This window comes from Schistocerca gregaria, chromosome 5 (assembly GCF_023897955.1).
Source record: "Schistocerca gregaria isolate iqSchGreg1 chromosome 5, iqSchGreg1.2, whole genome shotgun sequence".
Lineage (NCBI taxonomy): Eukaryota > Metazoa > Arthropoda > Insecta > Orthoptera > Acrididae > Schistocerca > Schistocerca gregaria.
The window spans coordinates 170,487,788-170,511,247 of NC_064924.1; the positions used below are offsets into that span (position 1 = coordinate 170,487,788).

The window sequence follows — 23,460 nt, forward strand, 5'->3', positions numbered from 1 at the left end:
CTACTTAACCTAAATTATCCTAAGGACAAAAACACACACCCATGCCCGAGGTTGCGCCGAACCACCGCCAGGACCAGCCGCACAGTCTATGACTGCAGCGCCCCAGACGGCTGGGCTAATCCCGCGAGGCCCCGATTTTAACTTGTAATAGTATTGAGACAAATTTCACTAGGTGACTGGAACAGCGGTAGACGTAACCGGCATGGTCTACGGTTTTAGAACAAATCCGCTAGATGTCGCTACGAGCGCTGACCTGGAGTGTGTAGCCAGTCTCGCCTAATATGGCGTATTGTGTTATTGAATTTAGTCGTACTCAATCAGCGATCGCAGTTCAGCGGGCGTTCCGTATTTGATTTCGTGCTAAACCACCGTCACCAAAGAACATTCGACGGTGGTATAAACAGTTTGAAGAAACAGGGTGCCTCTGTAAGGGCAAAAGTCCTGGACAGCCACGCGTTCCTGAACAAACAGTGGAGCAAATCTGACGAGAATTTGAGCGGAGCCCCGGCAAGTCTACGCGTCATGCTAGCTGAAAGCTTGTGTTACCGTGCATGACAGTGTGGCATGTGTTACGGCGTCGTTTAGCCCTCAAATCATACCAGTTACAACTCTTCGAGATACTGACAAAGTGAAGCGCGTGGACTTGAGCAATGCTACTCTAGAGGACAAGGAAGATGACACTTTTATGTCACGTTTGATATTCAGTGATGAGGTAACTTTGCATATTAGCAGTAAGGTTCACCGTCATAATGTGCATATATGGGGGCTCGAAAATCCTCATGAAACAATTGAACACGAACGTGATTCACCAAAAGTGAATGTGTTTTGTGCTTTTTTGCAAAGCAAGGTTTATGGACCCTACTTTATTGAGGAAGAAACCGTAACAGGACAACCATATCTTGCAGTACTACGGAACTGGTTATTCCCACAACTTGACTCTGATAATTTCATCTATTGGAAAGATGGAGCACCACTGCACTGGCACAACAACATGTGCATTTTCCTCAGTGCCAACGGGCCTCAACGTTGGATGGGGTGTATAGGACCGCGAGACCAGGCTTTTCACTCTTGGCCTCCTAGGTACCCTGACTTAACACCATGTGATTTCTTTCTGTGGGGATATGTTAAAAGATGTGTTTACGTTACTCCCTTACTTCGTGACATTGAGGAACTAAAAACCAGAATATCAGCTGCTGTAGCTTCAGTGACAGAAGACACCTTACGCTCGGTTTGGGATGAAATCGGCTATTAGCTAGATGTCGTCCGTGCAGCCAATGGAGGACATATTGAACTTTTATGATGGATTTTTATAAACTTCTGTCTTTCCTGAGTAATTTAGTATGCACTTTGTTGGTGTTAAGGCCTTCTTCCTAATAAACAATTGTATTAAAAATTTGGTTATTCTTTTTGGGACACCCTGTATCCTCAGAACACAGCAACAATCAGACTCCTGCGACTTGTTACGTTATATTGCAAAACTTTCCTGGCACCTTTATACTATCACTGGTATTTCAGCATAGGTCGATAACTGCTACTGCAGAACCTCTTGTCCTATGCACCAGTAAAGGTAATCAACTGTGACAACAATAAATCTTGAGTGAATTGGAAACCTCTAAAAGTGTGTACTACTTTTTTCCGGCAGTGAATATTTTTCAATCAAAATTGGCCGATCAAAAAATTATTCACTACTTACTGAACTCGATTCGTATTTTGGTACAGAATAATTGTATCAGTGATGATGAAAATGTAAAACTTGACAACTCTTTTCAGAGTTATCGATCGACGATGTCGCTGCCCAGGCGTTTGTGTTCTTCGCCGCGGGATTCGAGACGTCATCAACCACTATGAGCTTCGCCCTGCACGAACTGGCCCACCACCCGGATGTCCAGACGCGTCTTCAGGAGGAAATCGATACGGTTCTCAAACAAAACAATGGACAAATAACCTATGATGCGGTCAACAGTATGCAGTACCTTGACAAAGTAGTTGCAGGTATGTACGAATTTGTAAGCAGTAAATTAATACTCTGATACCAAAACTTTTAAAGCAAACCATGTCACAGATTCCTTTCCTGATTTATTCGTACAACTTAACAAGGCGCTGATTCACACTCGGATTCAATCCGCACAATGATATAACAACCGTTGGTTTGCTACACCGGACAGTCTGACTGCGGTTTGTATGTTGTTTTCCACGCTCGTTCTGCAGATACTGTACTGATCCCCAACGTCAAACAATTTGAAAAAAATATGTGAAGAACGCAGCTTTACGATTCGCATGTCTCCTCGTATAGGTTAGCTCACGACTTTGCGATAGGGAGGGCTCACAGTTACGTAAATTTGTCAAATCATAAATGCCGGCCGCGGTGGTCTCGCGGTTCTAGGCGCGCAGTCCGGAACCGTGAGACTGCTACGGTCGCAGGTTCGAATCCTGCCTCGGCCATGGATGTGTGTGATGTCCTTAGGTTAGTTAGGTTTAAGTAGTTCTAAGTTCTAGGGGACTGATGACCACAGCAGTTGAGTCCCATAGTGCTCAGAGCCATTTGAACCAATCAAATCATAAATGTCAACGAATCCAGATGACGGAATAAAAACTAAGAAAGAGAGAGATCTTACAGGCTACTTTCTTACGAAAAGGATATTATTTATGGATTCTTCCGTCGCTTCTTGATAGAACAATTCCATATTGAGGGCTGAATAACAGTTAGGCGGTTTTTTGTTCTACTGATTTTTATTTGTATAAACTACTTTTCGGCTTATTAGGTCATCTTGAGGTAACTAGTGGCTGTTGTTTAGAAGGAGCTTGTGCTCTTACGAACGAACCATTCTGAACTAAGATAACGCACTTACATACGATCTAGTTGTGGTATTGTCTTTGGAATTGTCAAACGGGTCTTTTGACTTTTTGTTCTGTAAAACTGTTCATTGACATAATAAGTCACATTTTATGGTTTGTTAGTACCATGTATGACAACAATTAGAATTGTTTAGAACACACATTATTACCAAATTACAATTTTTTTTGTATTTTTTGAGAACAGTTGCACTGGACACTAATTGTTGGTTGAACAACAACGATGTTTTCTTTGGGTACTACATTTTGTTATTAGAAAGTTGTGCATTAATAACTACCAAATATTACATTGTTACAGTAAGGGATATTTACATTATATTGGGGTGTGAATTTTTTTAGTATTAAGACACTTTGTGGTTAGTAGCAGGTTTACTGTATTGTGTAAAGTTTAAGAGCGGTGATGTGCTCAGTTTGAATTGGTAATTTAGAAAGGATATTATTCCTATTGGCTACCTCAGACTCTAGAGGAAATACAACGACAGTGTTAGGTGTTATTCATTTGGTTTCGAGAAGGAAATGAAAGGAAAAGGTGAACACGCGATTGAACGCAGCGATTACGTATTTAGTGTTACCTGCTGTCTTTATGTCCAGCTATTCTCAGTGTCGCGAACATTCTTTTCCATTTCTACCTGAAACTAATCATGTCCGTTTACTGTAGTAACTAAGAACGTAGTGACTCACTATTTGCCACACAATTTTCGTCTTACAGCCTCTAAGTTCTGTTTCGTCCTTATATACTGAGGTGCCAAAAGTCATGGGATACCTGTTAATATTGTGTCAGACCTCTTTCTGCTCGCCTGGTGCAGCACCTCGACATGGCATGGGCTAAACAAGTCGCAGGAAGTTCCCTGTCGACATTCTGGGTCATGTTGCCTCTACAGGCATCCGCAACTGCGGAAGTGTTGCCGGCGCAGGATATTGTGCATGAAATGAGCTCTTGTTCATATCTCAGAAATGTTCTATGGGGTTCATGGGAGATCTGTGTGGCCAAATCATTCGCCCGAAATGTCCAGAATGTCCTTCAAACCAATCACGACCAATTGGGTTCTGAATGGTTCGAATGGCTCTAAGCACTATGGGACTTAACATCTGAGGTCATCAGTCTCGTACACTTACAACTACTTAAACCTAAATAACCTAAGGACATCACACCTATCCTTGCCCGAGGCAGGATTCGAAAATGCGGCCGTAGCAACAGCGCCGTTCCGGACTGAAGCGCCTAGAACCGCGCGGTCACAGCGGCTGGCACCAATTGGGAGCCGGTGACCTGACCCATTGTCATCCATGAAAGTTCCATCGTTGTTTAAGAGATAGAAGTCCATGAATGGCTGCAAATGGTCTCCAAATACCTAAAATAACCATTTCCAGCCAGTGACCGGTTTAGTTGCTCCAAAGGACATAGTCCATTCCATCTAAACACAGCCCACACCATTATTGAACCACCACCATTCTGCACATGCCTTTTTGTCAACTTGGATCCATGGTTGCATGGGATCTGCGCCACACACGAACGCCACCATCGGCTCTTACCAGCTGTAGTCGGGACTCATCTCACCGTGCCCACTTTTTCCCAGTATAGGGTCCAACCGATATGTTCATGAACCCAGGAGAGGCGCTGCAGGTCGATGTTGTGCTTTTAGTAAAGGCACTGGGTGTCGGTGGTCTGCTGCCATAGCCCATTAACACCAAGTTTCGTTGCCCTGTCCTAACAGATAAGTTTCTCGTACGTCCCACATTGACTTTTGCGATGATTGCACTCAGTGTTGCTTGTCTGTTAGCACTGATAACGCTACGGAAACGCCGCTTCTCCCGGTCGTTAAGTGAATGCCGTCGGCCACTGCATTGTCCGTGGTGAGAGGTAACGCCTGAAAAAGGTATTCTCAGCACATTCTTGACATTGTGGATTACGGATTATTGAAGTCCCTAACTATTTCCGAAACTCAATGTCTCGTGTGTCTAGCTCCAACGACCATACCGCGGTCAAAGCCTCTTAGTGCCGTCATGAAGTCCTAATCACATCGCAAACCTTTTCATATGAATCACTGCAGTACAAGTGACAGGACCGCCAATGCACCGCCCTTTTGTGTCTTGTGTCGGCTATACTAACGCCATCTGCACATATGCGTATCGGTATCCCATGACATTCGTGACCTCAGTATATAGCGTGTTAAATGAAAATTTTCCCGTATTTGTACAGGAGACAATATTGGTCAAAAATTGAAAAGAAAAAATCTATATTCAGCAACAAATTCTTGTTGAGCTATCGGCCGTTCTACTTCTACAAAAGACTGTCAGTACTCAGCAGCGTATGTCGTCTTCCTGTTGGCTTTCTGTATTGGCTGTGTTTGTCTTTGTACTTAGTCCTCTGATTGTGGCGCTGTTGTGAGACGTAGCAATGACAGTAGTCTCTGACATCACAGGATCCACACGTATTGCTTGGAGGTGGTGCTGACATCTAAACGAGTTAGCCATTCCGTGGTTTGTGAACGATACAAATAGCGAAATGGAGTCCAATCACTGCACGTGGGAAATGCTAGACATATGGTATTCTGAAAGGCTTGGCAATGCCATTAAATGACAATCACGTCTCATAAATGACGGGCGAAATCCTCAATATCGCGCTCCACTTTTTTTTTTTTTTTTAAAAAAACTCAAAGTTGTTCCAGCGATTTCCAATAGACGTGATGAATCTCAGTAAAGAAAAAAACCGCTGAACATCTGGAAAATCGTAGGTGATCTGGTCAGAAGGCATCTCGACATATAGCTCGAGAAAGGTCTCGTCCCACAATTCCACCATGCCTAATTACAGCTATGCCAACGGATTCCAAGACACAGCACTGAAGAATCACGAGTTCGTGCCTTGCTTGTTACTTATCTTTGTGACGTGAGTCACAAAGAATGGGATGAAAATACCATTCGTAGACAGAAGCACATCTTAAAACTATCATGAACGCACATCACCAAGTTCGCTTTAGTATCAATGTATGGGCAACAGTTGTGGGTTAACACCAAATTCTGGGCAGAGAACTACTCGTGCTATTGGAGTACGTTACCCTTCCAGAAAGACAAAGGATTTATTCATGCACGGTTGGTTACCATCACGGTAACTATGCGTCACACAACAGAACCTACCACAACCTTTTAGTAGGCAATGGATCGTCTCAGTGGGTCCAGTATTATAGCCATTGACATTTAAAAACATTGTTGTGTTCCACACTCATCGACAACATGCACACGATACAGGGCCGTCCGTCCCATGCATGTGACAAAATCCGAGGGTAGCCAGGTATGTTCTCTTGAGATTCAGCCTCCTAAAAAGCTTCACCCAGTAGAAATACACCGAAGCAATACGCGAAAAACGGCAACTAGCGGAAGCAGAAGGAGCAACAACGATTAGAGCCCACACAGAAGCATACCGACAATACTTCTTTCCACGTACAATACGAGACTGGAATAGAAGGGAGAACCGATAGAGGTACTCAGGGTACCCTCCGCCACACACCGTCAGGTGGCTTGCGGAGTATGGATGTAGATGTAGATGAACGACTACAACTGGCCGCTGATGCTACCTAGCGGCAGCGGAAGGAACTACAATGAGTATATTCGGGATGCTGGCGCGTGACTGTGAGGATATCGGGAGCCCGAGTTATCTCGAGATAATATGTAGGTACTTCACATGATGAGGACACAACGTTACAGCCAGTTTCTCGGCAAAACAGTCTATCCCGAGTTATCTTGGGATAGACAGTTAAGAGGGTAATAGCGTTAAGCCAATGGCCATGTTAACACTATCCTTCAAAGCAACCCGTCAAACCAGAGACAGTTCAAGACTTGGGCAACACGATTCTTTTTCCCGATTCGATTCCTACGATTCAATCTCACATCGCCAATCGATTCCTACGATTCGTTCACGATTCATTCTAGTCTGCGATGGCACGATGGGATGCAAAAAGTTCTACATCTTACTCACAGATGGCAGGACCTGTCTGAAATTGTCAATGGGGTTAGAATTGAACTGTGTCATGATATGATATGCCAGAAATAGTTTATTTATGAATAAACAGGCATATGACGTTACAAGTGTTATTCTCGATTTATGGGTGTAATGACTTAATTGATGAAAGGTCAAGTTCGATTTGATTGCATCTATTGTTTTATTTCAGTATGCCAGGAAGGAGGAGTAGATTTGTGCGAAAGGTGGTGCAAAATTTCGTGGTATGCCAGTTTGGTTGTGTGGCTTTAAAGTATCTAACGACAGACGTGTGTTTTACAGTAATAAAATTTAGCAGTGAGGCAGACGTGGTTGGCTCATACCATCCTATGTTTTTCTGTCTCTCCAAGTCCACTCTTGTAATTCATAACGCAGCTGACAGCTCTCCCACACAGCAAATTTAGCTTAACTCTCATTTCTTCTCAATACAACGCATAGGTATTTTGCTTTTAATTTGTCTGAGAACTTGCCGCTGTCACTACTATTTACGTGAGAAGACGACACCGCCAAGTGTCAGCTTAGTTTTCACGAATAATATTACGGCCCACGAACTTCGTTTGTTTGTTATGAGCTTTCTTTGTTAACACGTAGCCTCCACTTGATTGCCATCTGACGGTCGTAATCATTCGGCACGACTCTGAATGTTTCGGAAGTTGCCTTATGCCTTCGAAGCATAGCGTACTAACTGCAAGAATCGATGAATCGTTGGAACTTGGAATCGTCACGACTCGGAAGCAAGCAATCGTTCGTACGATTCTTTTAACGACGATTTGTCCGTATCACTATTCGATTCTTACGATTCTTTATTTAGAGTCGTTCAAATGAACGACTCATTCACGAATCGCCACAACTCTAATCGAGATTCTGGAGCATGAACGGGAGGAAATCGGGAGCCCGAGTTATCTCGAGATAATATGTAGGGACTTCACATGATGGGGACACAACGTTACAGCCAGTTTCTCGGTAAAACAGTCTATCACGAGTTATCTTGGGATCGACAGTTAAGAGGGTAATAGCGTTAAGCCAATAGCCACGTTAACACTATCCTTCAAAGAAACCCGTCAAACCAGAGACAGTTCACAGGATTGCAGCTAATAAAGATAGTACGAAATAAAATTATAACTCTAACTTGTCAATAACAGGGCAAAATTTGTTCCATTATTTTGTGTTACAGAGACGCTGAGGAAATATCCACCAGTTGCGGCACTTAACAGGGAGAGTAATGTTGACTACAAGATTCCTGACAGTGATGTCGTCCTGGACAAATTAACTCCAATACTGATCCCCGTGTACGGCCTGCAACATGACCCAGAGTACTTCCCGGACCCGGAGCGCTTCGACCCAGAGAGGTTCTCTGAGGAACAAAAGGCGCAGAGGCACCCCTACGTGTACCTGCCGTTTGGAGAGGGGCCCCGCATCTGCATAGGTGAGTCACGGAACTGGCAGCAACGTCACTGTTAGAATTTGTGTCCTAACTCTAAATCTACAACAAACTACTTCGATGATCCACACCAACAGAAAAAGTGTAAAATGTACCCTATCCATACAAAAGGCTGTGATATTTCCGTCTATCTCATTCTATTCATTATTTGTGTCTCTAGTTCATAGGAAATTGTAGGAGTACACTTTCTCCTTTCTTCTTCTTCCAAATTCAGTATCAATTCCGAGCAGGATATATTGCTCAGGAATCTGTCTTAATACACAACAAATTGTCCATCAACGAGTGAGTGTTAATTGAATTTAATATATGTTTTATAGGCACAAGAAAATATTCATCTCTTGATATTAACGTCTTGTTTGTTAATTTTCTTGTGCAATGAATATAACAGAGTTACTGCACGTCCCTTTGAAATCTTTTCAAATTTTCGTCGGTCTTGAGAACTAATTGTAAATATTTCATTATTTGTGCCTGCGAACATTTCCAAACTCTGTCTGTACAGAATATTTTCCAATACCTCGCTATTTTTCAAGTTTTTAACCACTTATTGTATATTGTTTCTTCAATTAATCATTTTCTAGACCCTGGCAGATTTCCGTATCTTGTAATTTATAATATGATTTTGAGTGATGAAAGAGTGCAGGAATTAGTTTGTTATTTCACAATTTTTGTATTATTTAAGTAAACTGGTGGTGGCATGCCTATTTGGTAAACTCATTCTCACCCTCACCTCTATACTTAATAACACCATGAAATAATGGAACACCTCTATTAATTCAGATAGCAGGTTTCCGTGCTGTGGTGTGTATAGAGGAGTCTGAAAACTAGGTGATGAATTCAGATAATGAGGGAAATGGTTTTGCACCACGAAATAATGTCACGTTTCCATGCTGTGGGGATTATAAAGTGGTAGAGGAACACCACGAATTAATGGAACACTTCTGTTAATTCAGAGGGCAGGTTTCTGTGCTGTGATGTATTAGAGGTGACTGCAAACTCAGTAATGAGTTCAGACAATGTGAGAATGATTTTACACTGTTGAACATTGTTCTAATTTGTTTTAATTTAGGGGTCAGCTTAACTATATATGGATTTTCATGGATATTTTATCTAATATTTACGAACCTGAGAAAGTGCGCTTCAAGCGCGCTAGAAAACGTTTGATAGAAAAAGTCGGTTTCTGATCGTGTCACTTACTTTATTATAGCATTTGGAAAAATTGTGATTTACCAAAATGGTGCAAGAAGAGCCTGAAAAAGTGGTAAAATTGCGAATGTTGGAAAAGTGCGATTTTTAAAAGTGTGGAAAAGTGCGAAAAATTTTGACTTTTGAAAAGTGCGGAAAAAGCTTAAGGAAGTGCCAGTTCTGCGGCAGCCAACTGGAAGTTTTCAGGAGCGCTTGTTTTCTGTCAAGGCCTCTTCTGTAGATTCTTATCTTCACCACGTATCAAAAATCCCATACTCCCGTAGATAATTTAATTAGGCTTTGGTCTGATGTACGTCTGTTCTTTGCATATCTATCTTCAGATAGACCAGCGGATGTCGGCTGATATTATACTTTCTGTGAAGGTTGAAAGTTAGGGATGTGTAGTTCATGAACAAACTAGTTCAGCTGAACTATTTCGGGAAAGGAACTTTTGTGAACTACAGTTCGTTTGTCCGCCGCTTGTGCTCTCGCGGTAGCGTTCTCGCTTCCCTAGCACGGGGCCTCAGATTCGATTTTCACCTACCCCGTGATGACAAGGTGGTGTTGTGTCGTCTTCATCACCACCATTCATCCCCATTACGGTCGGAGGAAAGCAACGGCAAACCACCTATATTAAGGCCTTGCCTAGTACGGCATCGTTCCCCTACGCTCTGTCAAGAAACATGGGACTTCATTTCCATATTTCCATAGTTCTTTCACTCCTCATTTCCCGCATGTATTGGAAGCTGAAATGCGCACAAACGAATTTCACGTCCCTTGATACTGAGTACACACCACTCCCAGGCCCTAAGTCTCCTTATTTCTGAACTCATGACAAACTGTGCGAACTGCGTAGATCAGCAGACCAAAACTGTTCTACTAGTTCAGATGTTCAGTCTCCAGTATCTGCTTCTACATATTTCTTTTCCATTTTCAGAAATAATTTCGGAAAACTTTTAAATAAGATTTTAAGTAAGAACGAGTTTTTCCTTTCTCCAGACCTTATCAGATAATAAAGAGGCAGAAAAACACTCTTGGTGATAATATGAATAATTTAATCTCCAGCGCTCAGCGCTTATCACTATCGACATTTCCCAAGTAAAGGCCTGGGCTAAAACTTAAAGCGCTCAGTTCTATTCTGACAATAAATAAATAAATAAAGAGTACAGAAAAAGTGGAAATGTGCTCTCTGGTTTGTTTCTCTCAAGATCTTTCAGTTCTTGTAGACAAAAAAAATTATAAAATTTTGCTTTCTAATTTATTAGCGCAATGAATGAAGGTATTCAGAACCCCACGCTTCTGTGATGGTTGAGAGCATACAGTTACCGATCCGTGCATGCTGGTTTCCATAGACATTGTGTTTGAGGTGCTCATTGTTTTTCCAGGGAATGAGGAGGTCAATCAAGGGCAACACACCATCTGTCTCAGTGGTCTTCAAACTTTTTGCTTGAGAGCCAAAATTGACATTATAGCGACGGGACAGCTCCGAACGCGTAGGAAGAGGTGGATGGGGGGGGGGGGGGGGGGGAGTCACGTATTGAAGAGGCCACTAGAAAAGAAATTAAATTCGCACCAAACCATGGATACTGGTAGAAGCTTACCACTTACACATTTTGAATCTACAAATAATAATGTATCACATCAAATGTTTTTCAATGAAAAAGAAAATAATGTATTGGAGCTACACGCTTACACGCTTTATGAAAGCTTAAATGCTGACCAATTTTACATAGCTGAGCGGGTTCCGTTGTCAATGCTATTGCAATACCATGCTTGTTTATCCGATTTCCGGGCACATTTTCCAAGCACCTTCACCTCCTAGTATCTGAAACAGTAGCAAGGCCTGCAGTGGACCATTTTCGATAGGGCTTTTATATTAGACAAATTCCAACAGAACAGAGACGATATTAGATAATGTAACTTAATTAATTCAAATTTGTCACAAACGGGTAGAAATGCGGATGGCGGGTCCGTAGATAAAACTATTTAGAAGTCAGTTTTATCTGTTGTACTATTCTTGAGAGTAACTGAAACGTATTGGGATGAACACCTTGGTCAATTTTCTCAATAAGTAGTGTAACCACTTTTTTCCGATCGGACGCCATGTCAGCATCCACAGAAGAAACTATCAAACTGAAATAAATAGAAAGGTACTACATTTGTAGCATAAATACGTTGTTTAAACGTTTATACTGTAAAAAATTATATCTCTCCATACAAGTGAGGTAAGGAGAATAATATAAGTGTCCTATACTACACGAGACGACTCAAAAATAAAAAAAGAGTTTTTACTCAAAAGTAACAGAACAAGCTTCCTCTGTCTGTCTCACTGACAACAATGATGATAAACATTGGGGAGACAAAACATTGTGACCACCTTCTTAATAGCTTGTTAGTTCCTCTTTGGAACGAAATAAACTGCTGCCCATTTAAATTACTACACCAACAAGAAATACAGATGATAAACGGGTATTCATTGGTCAAATATATTATAGTAGAACTGACATCTGATTACATTTTCACGCAGTTTGGGTGCATAGATCATGAGAAATTAGTACCCAGAACAACCACCTCTGGCCGTAATAACGGCCTTGATACGCCTGGGCATTGAGTCAAACAGAGTTTGGATGACGTGTACAGGTACAGCTGCCGATGCAGCTTCAACACAATACCACAGTTTATCGAGAGTAGTCACTGGCGTATTGTGGCGAGCCAGTTGCTGGGCCACCATTGACCAGACGTTTTCAATTGGTAAGAGATCTGGAGAATATGCTGGCCAGGGCAGCAGTCGAACATTTTCTGTATCCAGAAAGGCCCTTACAGAATCTGCAACATGCGGTCGTGCATTATCCTGCTGAAATGTAGGGTTTCGCAGGGATAAAATGAAGGGTAGAACCACGGGTCGTAACAGATCTGAAATATAACGTCCACTGTTCAAAGTGCCGTCAATGCGAACAAGAGGTGAGCGAGACGCATAACCAATGGCACCCTGTACCATTACTCCGGGTGATACGCCAGTATGGCGATGACGAATACACACTTCCAATGTTCGTTCACCGCGATGTCGCCAAACACGGATGCGACCATGATGAAGCTGTAAACAGAACCTGGATTCATCCAAAAAAATGACGTTGTGCCTTTCGTGAACCCAGGTTCGTCATTGAGTACACCATCGCAGGCGCTGCTGTCTGTGATGCAGCGTCAAGGGTAACCGCAGCTACGGTCTCCGAGCTAATAGTCCATGCTGCTGCAAACGTCGTCGAACTGTTCGTACAGACGGTTGTTGTCTCGCAAACGTCCCCATCTGTTGACTCAGCGATCGAGACGTGGCTGCACGATCCGTTACAGCCATGCGGATAAGGTGCCTGTCATCTCGACTGCTGGTGATACGAGGCCGTTGGGATGCAGCACGGCGTGCCGTATTACCTTCCTGAACCCACCGATTCCATATTCTGCTAAAAGTCAACGCGAGCAGCAATGTCGCGATACGATAAAGCGCAATCGCGATAGGCTACAGTGCGACGTTTATCAAAGTCGGAAACGTGATGGTACGCGTTTGCCTCCTTACACGAGGCATCACAACAACGTTTCACCAGGCAAGGCATGAGATATCGGTTGGAAACTTTCTTCGTGTCAGCAAGTTGTAGGTGTCGCCACCGGCGCCAACCTTGTGTGAATGCTCTGAATCATTTGCATATCACAGCATGTTCTTCCTGTCGGTTAAATTTCGCGTCTGTAGCACCTCGTCTTTGCGGTGTAGCAATTTTAATGGCCAGTAGTGTACTTCACTGATTGTCCGTATCGGGGAACCGGCAGTTTATTGTCAGCTTTTGTGGAGGTATGTGGCATTAGGTGTCTTTGGGTCAGCATATCAACACGTAGGTTTGGTCTGCTGCTGAGCTCCATGTTCAACAGTGTACGATGAAAGTGCTCTCTGAAACACTTGTGCGTGCACCAGCATTGTACTCTTTCGACAGAGGTGCCACAGATCGCCATCTATTCTGTTTTACAGAACAGACAAGCCTCCAGACACATTCTGTAATGAGTCGTGGGCGTCCAACCATTAAGTGCCTAGTGGCAGTTTCACAGTCCTTGTACCTCTTTCCGTAGATGCTCACGACAGTGGCACGTGAACATTCGACCAGCTTCTCCGTTGTCGAGGTACTCTCTCACAGCCTCTGCGTAATGATGATCTGCACTTGACAAAGTCGCCTATCTCAATAGATTTCAGCCTTTTCAGCCCATATCTTTTGCGTATCCTCCTCCGTGTCTGCTCCGCCTACATACACTCCTGGAAATGGAAAAAAGAACACATTGACACCGGTGTGTCAGACCCACCATACTTGCTCCGGACACTGCGAGAGGGCTGTACAAGCAATGATCACACGCACGGCACAGCGGACACACCAGGAACCGCGGTGTTGGCCGTCGAATGGCGCTAGCTGCGCAGCATTTGTGCACCGCCGCCGTCAGTGTCAGCCAGTTTGCCGTGGCATACGGAGCTCGATCGCAGTCTTTAACACTGGTAGCATGCCGCGACAGCGTGGACGTGAACCATATGAGCAGTTGACAGACTTTGAGCGAGGGCGTATAGTGGGCATGCGGGAGGCCGGGTGGACGTACCGCCGAATTCTCAACACGTGGGGCGTGAGGTCTCCACAGTACATCGATGTTGTCGCCAGTGGTCGGCGGAAGGTTCACGTGCCCGTCGACCTGGGACCGGACCGCAGCGACGCACGGATGCACGACAAGACCGTAGGATCCTACGCAGTGCCGTAGGGGACCGCACCGCCACTTCCCAGCAAATTAGGGACACTGTTGCTCCTGGGGTATCGGCGAGGACCATTCGCAACCGTCTCCATGAAGCTGGGCTGCCCGCCTCCAGTGGTGTCACGACAGGCGTGAATTCAGCGATGAGAGTCGCTTCTGCCTTGGTGCCAATGATGGTCGTATGCGTGTTTGGCGCCGTGCAGGTGAGCGCCACAATCAGGACTGCATACGACTGAGGCACACAGGGCCAACACCCGGCACCATGGTGTGAGGAGCGATCTCCTACACTGGCCGTACACCTCTGGTGATCGTCGAGGGGACACTGAATAGTGCACGGTACATCCAAACCGTCATCGAACCCATCGTTCTACCATTCCTAGACCGGCAAGGCAACTTGCTGTTCCAACAGGACAATGCACGTCCGCATGTATCCAGTGCCACCCAACGTGCTCTAGAAGGTGTAAGTCAACTACTCTGGCCAGCAAGATCTCCGGATCTGTCCCCCATTGAGCATGTTTGGGACTGGATGAAGCGTCGTTCACGCGGTCTGCACGTCCAGCACGAACGCTGGTCCAACTGAGGCGCCAGGTGGAAATGGCATGGCAAGCCGTTCCACAGGATTACATCCAGCATCTCTACGATCGTCTCCATGGGAGAATAGCAGCCTGCATTGCTGCGAAAGGTGGATATACACTGTACTAGTGCCGACATTGTGCATGCTCTGTTGCCTGTGTCTATGTGCCTGTGGTTCTGTCAGTGTGATCATTTGATGTCCCTTCCTGGGACAATGAATTCACGGTGTTCTTATTTCAATTTCCAGGAGTGTACTTTAGTTACCGTGTCACCTGCCCGCAACGCCACCAGGTTTCCTCCAACGTCGCCGTAGGCAGAGGTCATGATGTTTTTGCTTATCACTGTAAATTTGCACTAGTCTGACCACTTCCCGGCAAGCAACATCACAGTACAGGGCAAAAGTTATGCAATGGCCACTTTTCCCGTCCTTGTCGCTTTAAGACATCTTCCTCAACCGACCTTACAATTAACTGGGAACGTAGATATGAAGGGCTAATTTCAATAGTGGTACAAGTCCATTTTTGTTCATTCTGAGATACAGCGTCCTCAAGTTAAATGAGCGCTGAAAACTCTGCAGTTGAGATAGTATACATACTTGAATATTTCTGGTGTCGCAACTGCAGATTTTTCAGCGCTCATTTGACTTGAGGACTCGGGTATCTCAGAATGAACAAAAATGGACTTGTACCACTATTGAAATTAGCCCTTCATATATTGCTCCGTTATATTATGAGACACTATCAGAAATGTTTACTAAATGTTCGAATGTCATTTCCTTACTCACTGCCTTGTATTACGAGAGTTTTATTTGATTTCATACTACTTGCTACAAACATGTGCCACATTTTAGGATGACCGTTTCCACAACGCGCATTCACTGACTCATGTTACTACAGTCAGACATTTATACCAGAGCAGCTGAAAGGTCTACTAGATACGCTCGTGAGTTGTCACCATTGGAAGACAAACAATAAAATATTCCCCCTGTCACTTCTATTAACGCAGCAGTGACCACGCAACATACCACTCTGTCCCTGACCTAAGTGGCAGCTTTACGTAGGTCACGGCCGAAGTCTCGAATGCCAGTTAAAATTAAGCATTTCTTAAAGCAGAACTGCCTCTGTAGGTATTTTTGTTTGTGCTCAGCAAGAAAAATACACTCTTAAGAAGCTCTTAACGTTAACCGATGTTTTTGGAATCTATTACTTGCTAGAAGCGTGTTATTATACGAGGGTCACTCCAAAAGAAATCACTCTATTTTTTTAAAATCTATCTTTTATTCTAAATGTTTGAAAGTTTTACAGTGTGTAGATACATCCTTTAGGAGCAATATTTTCATCTCTCCACATAATTTCCATCCCTCTCAACTGCCTTACGCTATCTTGGAACCCGCGCCTGTATACCTGCATGGTAAAATTCTGGACCAACCTGTTGGAGCCACTGTTTGGCAGCGTGCACAAGGTAGTCATCATCTTCAAACCTTGTTCCACGAAGAGAGTCTTTCAGTATCCCAAAGAGATGGAGCCAGGTCAGGACTGTAAAGCGGGTGTTTCAGCGTTGTCCATCCGAGTTTTGTGATGGCTTCCATGGTTTTTTGACTGACATGTCGCCGTGCATTGTCGTGCAACAGCTAAACATCCTGCTGTTGCCGATGTGCTCGAATACGACTCAGTCAATCTTGAAGTTTCTTCAGTGTCGTCAGATATGCAAAGAATTTATGGTGGTTCCACTTGGCATGATGTCCACAATCAAGTGACATTCGGAAACGCAAAACACCGTAGCCATAACGTTTCCAGCAGAAGGTGTGGTCTTGCATTTTTTTCTTGGGTGAATTTGCATGATGCCACTCCATTGTTTGCCTCTTCGTCTCTGGTGAAAAATGATGGAGCTATGTTTCATCACCTGTTAAAATTCTTCCAAAAAATTCATCTCCACCATTCTCGTACGGTTCCAAAAGTTTGCTGCATACCGTTTTTCTTGTTTCTTTGTGAGCCACTGTCAACATTCTGGGAATCTACGTGGCACAAAGCTTTTTTTAAGGCCAACACTTCGAGTATTCTGCAAACACTTCTTTCCCCTATCCCAACGTAGCGTGACAATTCGTTCACTGTGATGCGCCTGTCAGCAGTCACCAATTCGTTAACTCTCTGCACATTGTCTGGAGTGTGTGCAGTACGAGGTCTGCCGCTGCGAGGACAATCCTCAATATTGCCATGCCCACTTTCATCACGTAACCTGCTGGCCCACCTACTAACTGTACTGCGATCGACAGCAGCATCTCCATACACCTTTGTCAACCTCTTATGGATCTTTCCCACTGTCTCGTTTTTACAGGACAAGAATACTATGACAGCAAGTCGCTTCTGACGAACGTCAAGTGTAGCAGCCATCTTGAAGACATGCTGTGACGGAGCCACTCACGGGAACAGGTTGAACTAAGTTTGAAAACAAGCGGGATGATCTATCTACACACTAAAACTTTAACACATGTAGAATGAAAACTGTATTTTTACAACCACTTCTCGCACGAATACTTCATTCGGGCTGTATGCGGTCCGTGGGCCGCAGTTTGACGAATACTACTCTATCTTTGCTTCCAATGTAAGCCTAATGTGATCGTGAATGCCGTACAGCTGTTATAAGAATTCTCCCAATTTTTCATGTACGTGGGGCCATACAATAAAAGCGTTGTCAACACAACAACGAAAGCATCTTTGCTTAGCGGGAGCCGCGTCCAAAGCGATGTCTTCAAATTTCTCCATAAAAAGGTGGCTATAGATGGGGCTAACGGGCTTCCCATCTCACGCCTTCCGACTAATCGAAATACTGGCCATCATATAGAAAATACGACGATATCGACATGTTCTTAAGTCCACAATTGTACTGTTGTTGTTGTTGTTGTTGTTGTGGTCTTCAGTCCAGAGACTGGTTTGATGCAGCTCTCCATGCTACTCTACCCTGTGCAAGCTTCTTCATCTCCTAGCACCTACTGCAACCTACATCCTTCTGAATCTGCTTAGTGTATTCATCTCTTGGTCTCCCTCTACGATTTTTACCCTCCATGCTGCCTTCCAATGCTAAATTTATGATCCCTCGATGCCTCAGAACATGTCCTACCAATCGATCTCTTCTTCTAGTCAAGTTGTGCCACAAATTTCTTTTTTCCCCGATTCTATTCAGTACCTCCTCATTAGTTATGTGATCTACCCACCTAATCTTCAGCATTCTTCTGTAGCACCACATTTCAAAATCTTATATTCTCTTCTTGTTCAAACTATTTATCGTCCATGTTTCACTTCCATACGTGGCTACACTCCATACACTCCAAACTTTCAGAAACGACTTCCTGACACTTAAATCTATACTCGATGTTAGCAAATTTCTCTTCTTCAGAAACGCTTTCCTTCCCATTGCCAGTCTACGTTTTATATCCCCTCTACTTCGATCATCATCAGTTATTTTGCTCCCCAAATAGCAAAACTCCTTTACTACTTTAAGTGGCTCATTTCCTAATCTAATTCCCTCAGCATCAACCGACTTAACTTGACTACATTCCATTATCCTCGTTTTGATTTTGTTGGTGTTCATCTTATACCCTCCTTTCAAGACACTATCCATTCCGTTCAACTGATCTTCCATGTCCTTTGCTGTCGCTGACAGAATTACAATGTCATCGGCGAACCTCAAATTTTTATTTCTTCTCCATGGATTTTAATACCTACTCCGAACTTTTTTTTTGTTTCCTTTACTGCTTGCTCAATATGCAGATTGAATAGCATCGGGGAGAGACTACAACCCTGTCTCACTCCCTTCCCAACCACTGCTTCCGTTTCATGTCCCTCAACTCTTATATAACTGCCATGTGCTTTCTGTACAAATTGTGCATAGCCCTTCGCTCCCTGTATTTTACCCTGCCCACCTTCAGAATTTGAAATAGAGTATTCCAGTCAACATTGTCAAAAGCTTTCTCTAAGTCTACAAATGTTGGAAACGTAGGTTTGCCTGTCCTTAATCTTTCTTCTAAGATAAGCCGTAGGGTCAGTATTGCCTCACGTGTTCCAACATTTCTACGGAATCCAAACTGATCCTCCCCGAGGTCGGCTTCTACCAGTTTTTCCACTCGTCTGTAAAGAATTCGCGTTAGTGTTTTGCAGCTGTGAGTTATTAAACTGATAGTTTGTACTATAACTGATATTATATTGACAACCGACCATATCTACTTGGATGTTTCACTTTTTTGTCAGGCAGTGTACGTACTTGACACTGATGTAGAGAAAATTTACTTTGATAGGAATACGCTTATTATGAAGCTAACACTGCTATGAACATGTATTTGCAAATGTTCAAATTTATACAACGCCGCTAGTCGACAGTTCGTGATTGACAACTTCTTCCATTATTGTTACAGAATGTGAGAAAATGACAGACTTCTCTTGTTTCAGGAATGAGATTCGGGCTACTGCAGACGAAAGTGGGGCTTATACATATACTCTCAAAATACAACATCGAACCGTGCGAGAAGACCATCCGCCATTTGTCATTCGAGCCGAGGGCGTTTGTTCTCACGCCGACAGGCGGCATCCAGTTGAGACTGAGCAAGAGAAACAAAGTGTAGCAATTATAACCACCATTATGTGGTTTACGAAAATTGTCTCATTCTTTTCAATACTGTACATAGCATAATATAGATATTTATCTTATTCAGTGTTTCTTGTAACGTATTTTACAATAAATAAGATTCAGTGTTTGTCCATTTTCTGAGAAGAAATCTGATGACTTACATAATACGCAGATCAGTACAATCTCAGAATTCAAATCTGCATCGTTCACATGTATCAGTTCGAACGGTCACGTACGACATTCGTTTGCGATGTACGGTGTAATACGTATTGTTGATAGCATATGAAAGCTTTCAGTGGTTCAACTTCGGTGTCAAAGAGTAGCTTCCCTAATAGCTGACGGGAAAGCCAGTTCAAATGTCGGACAAAGGCAAGGGCAGCTATGTCGAATGTAACCACTCCTGGTAAAGCACTGGGGTGTTCAGACCAATTTTCAGATGAGGGCGCCTTTACTTTTTTGCGATAGCTTTCAGAGTGCACCATTACTTCTGCAGTTAATTGTAATAAAACATCGTCGTTTGTTCAGTTTAAGATATTAAGTGCTGCAGACTGACTTTTTGTTTGAACGTAATATTTCTCCGTCTCTTAAGTGAAGCCATAATTTTTTGATTGCGTAAAGTAAGTTGCCAGAGGCAACGAAAATTTCCACTTGATAAATCTATGATAGAAGTTAAACTAGAAACAAGGAACAAAACATCTGGCATATGACAGGTATCATCAACAACTTTCAGTTAGGTTATTGATCTTAACATTATGCTGATATGAAAACGGATGTCAAACCGTAAATTAGTTTGCAATCTTTAGTCGTTCAAAAAAATATTGTTTTCATGGAATTATTACCACCTTCATGATTCTGACATGTCCTCTTTACGTATTGAAAAGCTCTAGCTTTTAATCGCATTCTACACCCAGGAAGGTTTCACTGAATATTCTAAATTCCCTTCTCTACTTTATCGCCTCTAGGGATCAAAGACACAAGGAACTTGTCATAATTGGTTATTAGGTCAATCCCTGAAATGCCTTTAATACGGTGTGCAATTTTAAATCGAAAACGCGCTGGACATCGATAGAACTAACAGTCATCTCTGTTACGAATTGGTGTAATACTGACTGTGTCAGTTGCCAAGTTTTAACAGCATAATGTCTTTGTTTTATGATCATCGTTCAATTACGCTGTCCACGAACGACGAAAAGATGTTTTTGATTATGTCATTCATGGAGGTCATCGTTTTAAGAAATATTTGAACGATGTGTGTAGCCGTAATGACACCAACAATAATGAAGAATGTTTTGTATCTGAAGACGACGAGATCATTAGCCGAAAATAGTAATCAATCCAAATAAAGAAGATTCCATGTGCGATCTTAACTTCGTGGGTTTTCAATCCCTAACGTAAATAAAAAATAATAATTAGTGATGGATTAGAGATGGTTTATTAAACAGACAAATAGCAGTACAGAAAACAATGGTTTATTACATCAGCGTAATTTTTCCACGTAATCCCGAGGTAAGGCGGGAGTGAAGAGGCTATTGGATGACTGGGTGTAGGAATGGAGGATAATCTTTGAAGCATATGTAGGCGTGCATATGAAAATAATTCGTATACAAGTGAGGATGACTATACAATTCGTCCCTTGCACACTTGCAGGAGAGGTTGGGATCATGTAAGCTTGCAGATAGTGGACTTCCTATTTAATGTGTCTTGTAATGCCTAAGTTATCTCCTTCTTTCTGCACTTATTCAACACAACAAAAATTTATGTTTAGTACAAGTAAATATACATAATTTTTGCCTTTACCAGCGGGAACTTCGTTGATATTGACTTACATTGAACATAACGCGAACCTGTGGACAAAGAGTGCACTGAAATTAAATGAAGTGATACATTGGAGCGCGGTTCCGGACTGTAGCGCCTTGAACCGCTCGGTCACTACGGCCGGCAAACACACACAAACATTTCACGGAAAACCTAAAAACACCACATTGCTCTATTACAGTCGGTCACTCCAAGGAGTTCTTTATCAAGGGCCGAACCAAAGTCGAAAAGATGGAGTATGCAGCAATGTAAACTTATGGCGAAAACTGCTCACATGTTAGTGGGGCGGCATCGATGAAGTATCATCGAGAACGCTTGCTCATTTAACGATGAGATATGGACGACTTTATAGCTTTGAGGTATATGGTTACCCCTGTATCTTAATTTTCGTATATCTGTTCATATTTCGCCGAATCTTTACATATTGACAGGTTTGCTCTTAATATTTAGGCGCGGTGTGTCCCATGGTTATCAGCACATCTTTCAACAGTTCATTTAAAAAGCCTGATAATTTATTTACAACCTTGGTCAATGTAAACCCTCAGTAAACATTATCGAAACTGAATAACATAGCAAAACATAGTAACGGATGGCGCAAGAGGAAGATCGCGTTCACGTGTCAGCACAGCGTGGAATTCAACCTTTTACACAACGACACAAGTTCAGCACAATAGGCTGTGGGGTGGTAGGACTGGATCAAGTGACAAATCTTGCAATCACCATCGACAGTTGTACTGAACATTTAAACGAAACAAATAACAAAAAAAGCATCAACACATTTTTAAAATTACCACACATCTTTGAAATTACCATTTAGATGAGAGCAAGTTACTTCAAAATTTAAACATTCATGAACCACGGCACTTATGACCTATTAAACATTTAGTGAAATGAGTTCAAATTACTGCTCAAAACTATGATCAGCCTTAAGAACAATTTACTAAAAGTTAACTAGAAAATGTAGTCTTTCGTTACTGCAGTGATTGGTGTTACCTAAGTAATTCAGAGTACAGGCAACAACAAATCATGTACCATGGGACACAACCACGTTACTTAAATGGTAGGCACCCTACAGTGTAGTATATAAAATATAAAATTTAATGTGACCAAGCAACCTCGTGGGATTCAACAAACTACGCTCGGAAACGGACGCCCGCTCACTCAGCTATTTGCAATGCAGGCTCGGCATGGAAGTCCAGGCGGGTGCAGCAACGGTCACGAATAGGCACGAAAAACCGCAGAACTAGTGGGTATCTACAACAGACTGACATCTGCCTTAAGTAACTAGAAACACAGTAATTCATTACAGCACATCGTCTGTAGAATTAATCAACCTATTAATAAACAAAGTGTAACCTTCCCACATAAATTTAAAAAAAAATTAAATTTAGATAATTAGGTTCGGACATATGAAAACTGATAAATCCCAACTCATGAAAAACTGATAAATTTTGACGTAACCAACGCTACGCCATGGACCTGTGAAATCAATCTAAATCTGTCTGTGAGAAATAAACTGAGAAAATCATTCCCCGTGATGGTGTCGCTGGATAACGCTGTCTATACATCTTGTCTTAAAAGGCACAGCTTAGTGCAATGCTGGCCTATCTACTAATACTGGATAATGTTTGTCTGAGATCTGAATTACGAGAAAACTGACTTTACTTAGTGACACAGCTGGCCGTCTGATTATTACAGAGCACATGACTATGATCTGGAAAAAATTCTGGAATATTTTAATTTAGATAAATGACTGGATTGGAACTACCAAAGACTTATGAAGAAATTATACTTTTATAGTTGACTGGCAACAACAATTATATTCTGAAATTTTTTTATGTTATTGATAAAGATCTACAATCCATTATACGGGAAAATTGAATATATTACAAATCTGGGTCAACTGGTGTTGACAAATCACAAAAGAAAAGATTGAAACAAATTCATATTAACATCTCAGACAAGTGACTTAACTATGCGCATGCCAATAAAAATAATAAAATTTACCTTACAACAGATGGTTGGCTTAATTACACTGTTGATTTTTCATTATATTAACAATTATTAATTTGTTCATCATCATCTCATTCCATGGTATCATTTAGCTCTGTGGCTGATCACAATTATTATTCAGTTCCATATTATAAAATTTTACATTTTTTCTGTGCTGTGACTTTAATAACTACTAACTATAAACTGAGATTTACCAGCGACA

At 42.4% G+C, this 23,460-nt stretch overlaps 1 protein-coding gene across 1 annotated transcript in view; it reads left to right on the forward strand.

Annotated features, from left to right (window-relative positions):
- The window catches only part of LOC126273269 (cytochrome P450 6k1-like), a 67,891-nt gene extending 48,466 nt beyond the window's left edge, over nucleotides 1–19,425 (forward strand). The window contains exons 6-8 of the mRNA XM_049976813.1: nucleotides 1,773–1,992; nucleotides 8,019–8,270; nucleotides 19,253–19,425. Coding sequence (XP_049832770.1) covers nucleotides 1,773–1,992; nucleotides 8,019–8,270; nucleotides 19,253–19,425 — 645 coding nt within the window. The remainder of the gene's footprint in view (nucleotides 1–1,772; nucleotides 1,993–8,018; nucleotides 8,271–19,252) is intronic.
- The last annotated feature ends 4,035 nt before the right edge of the window (nucleotides 19,426–23,460 follow it).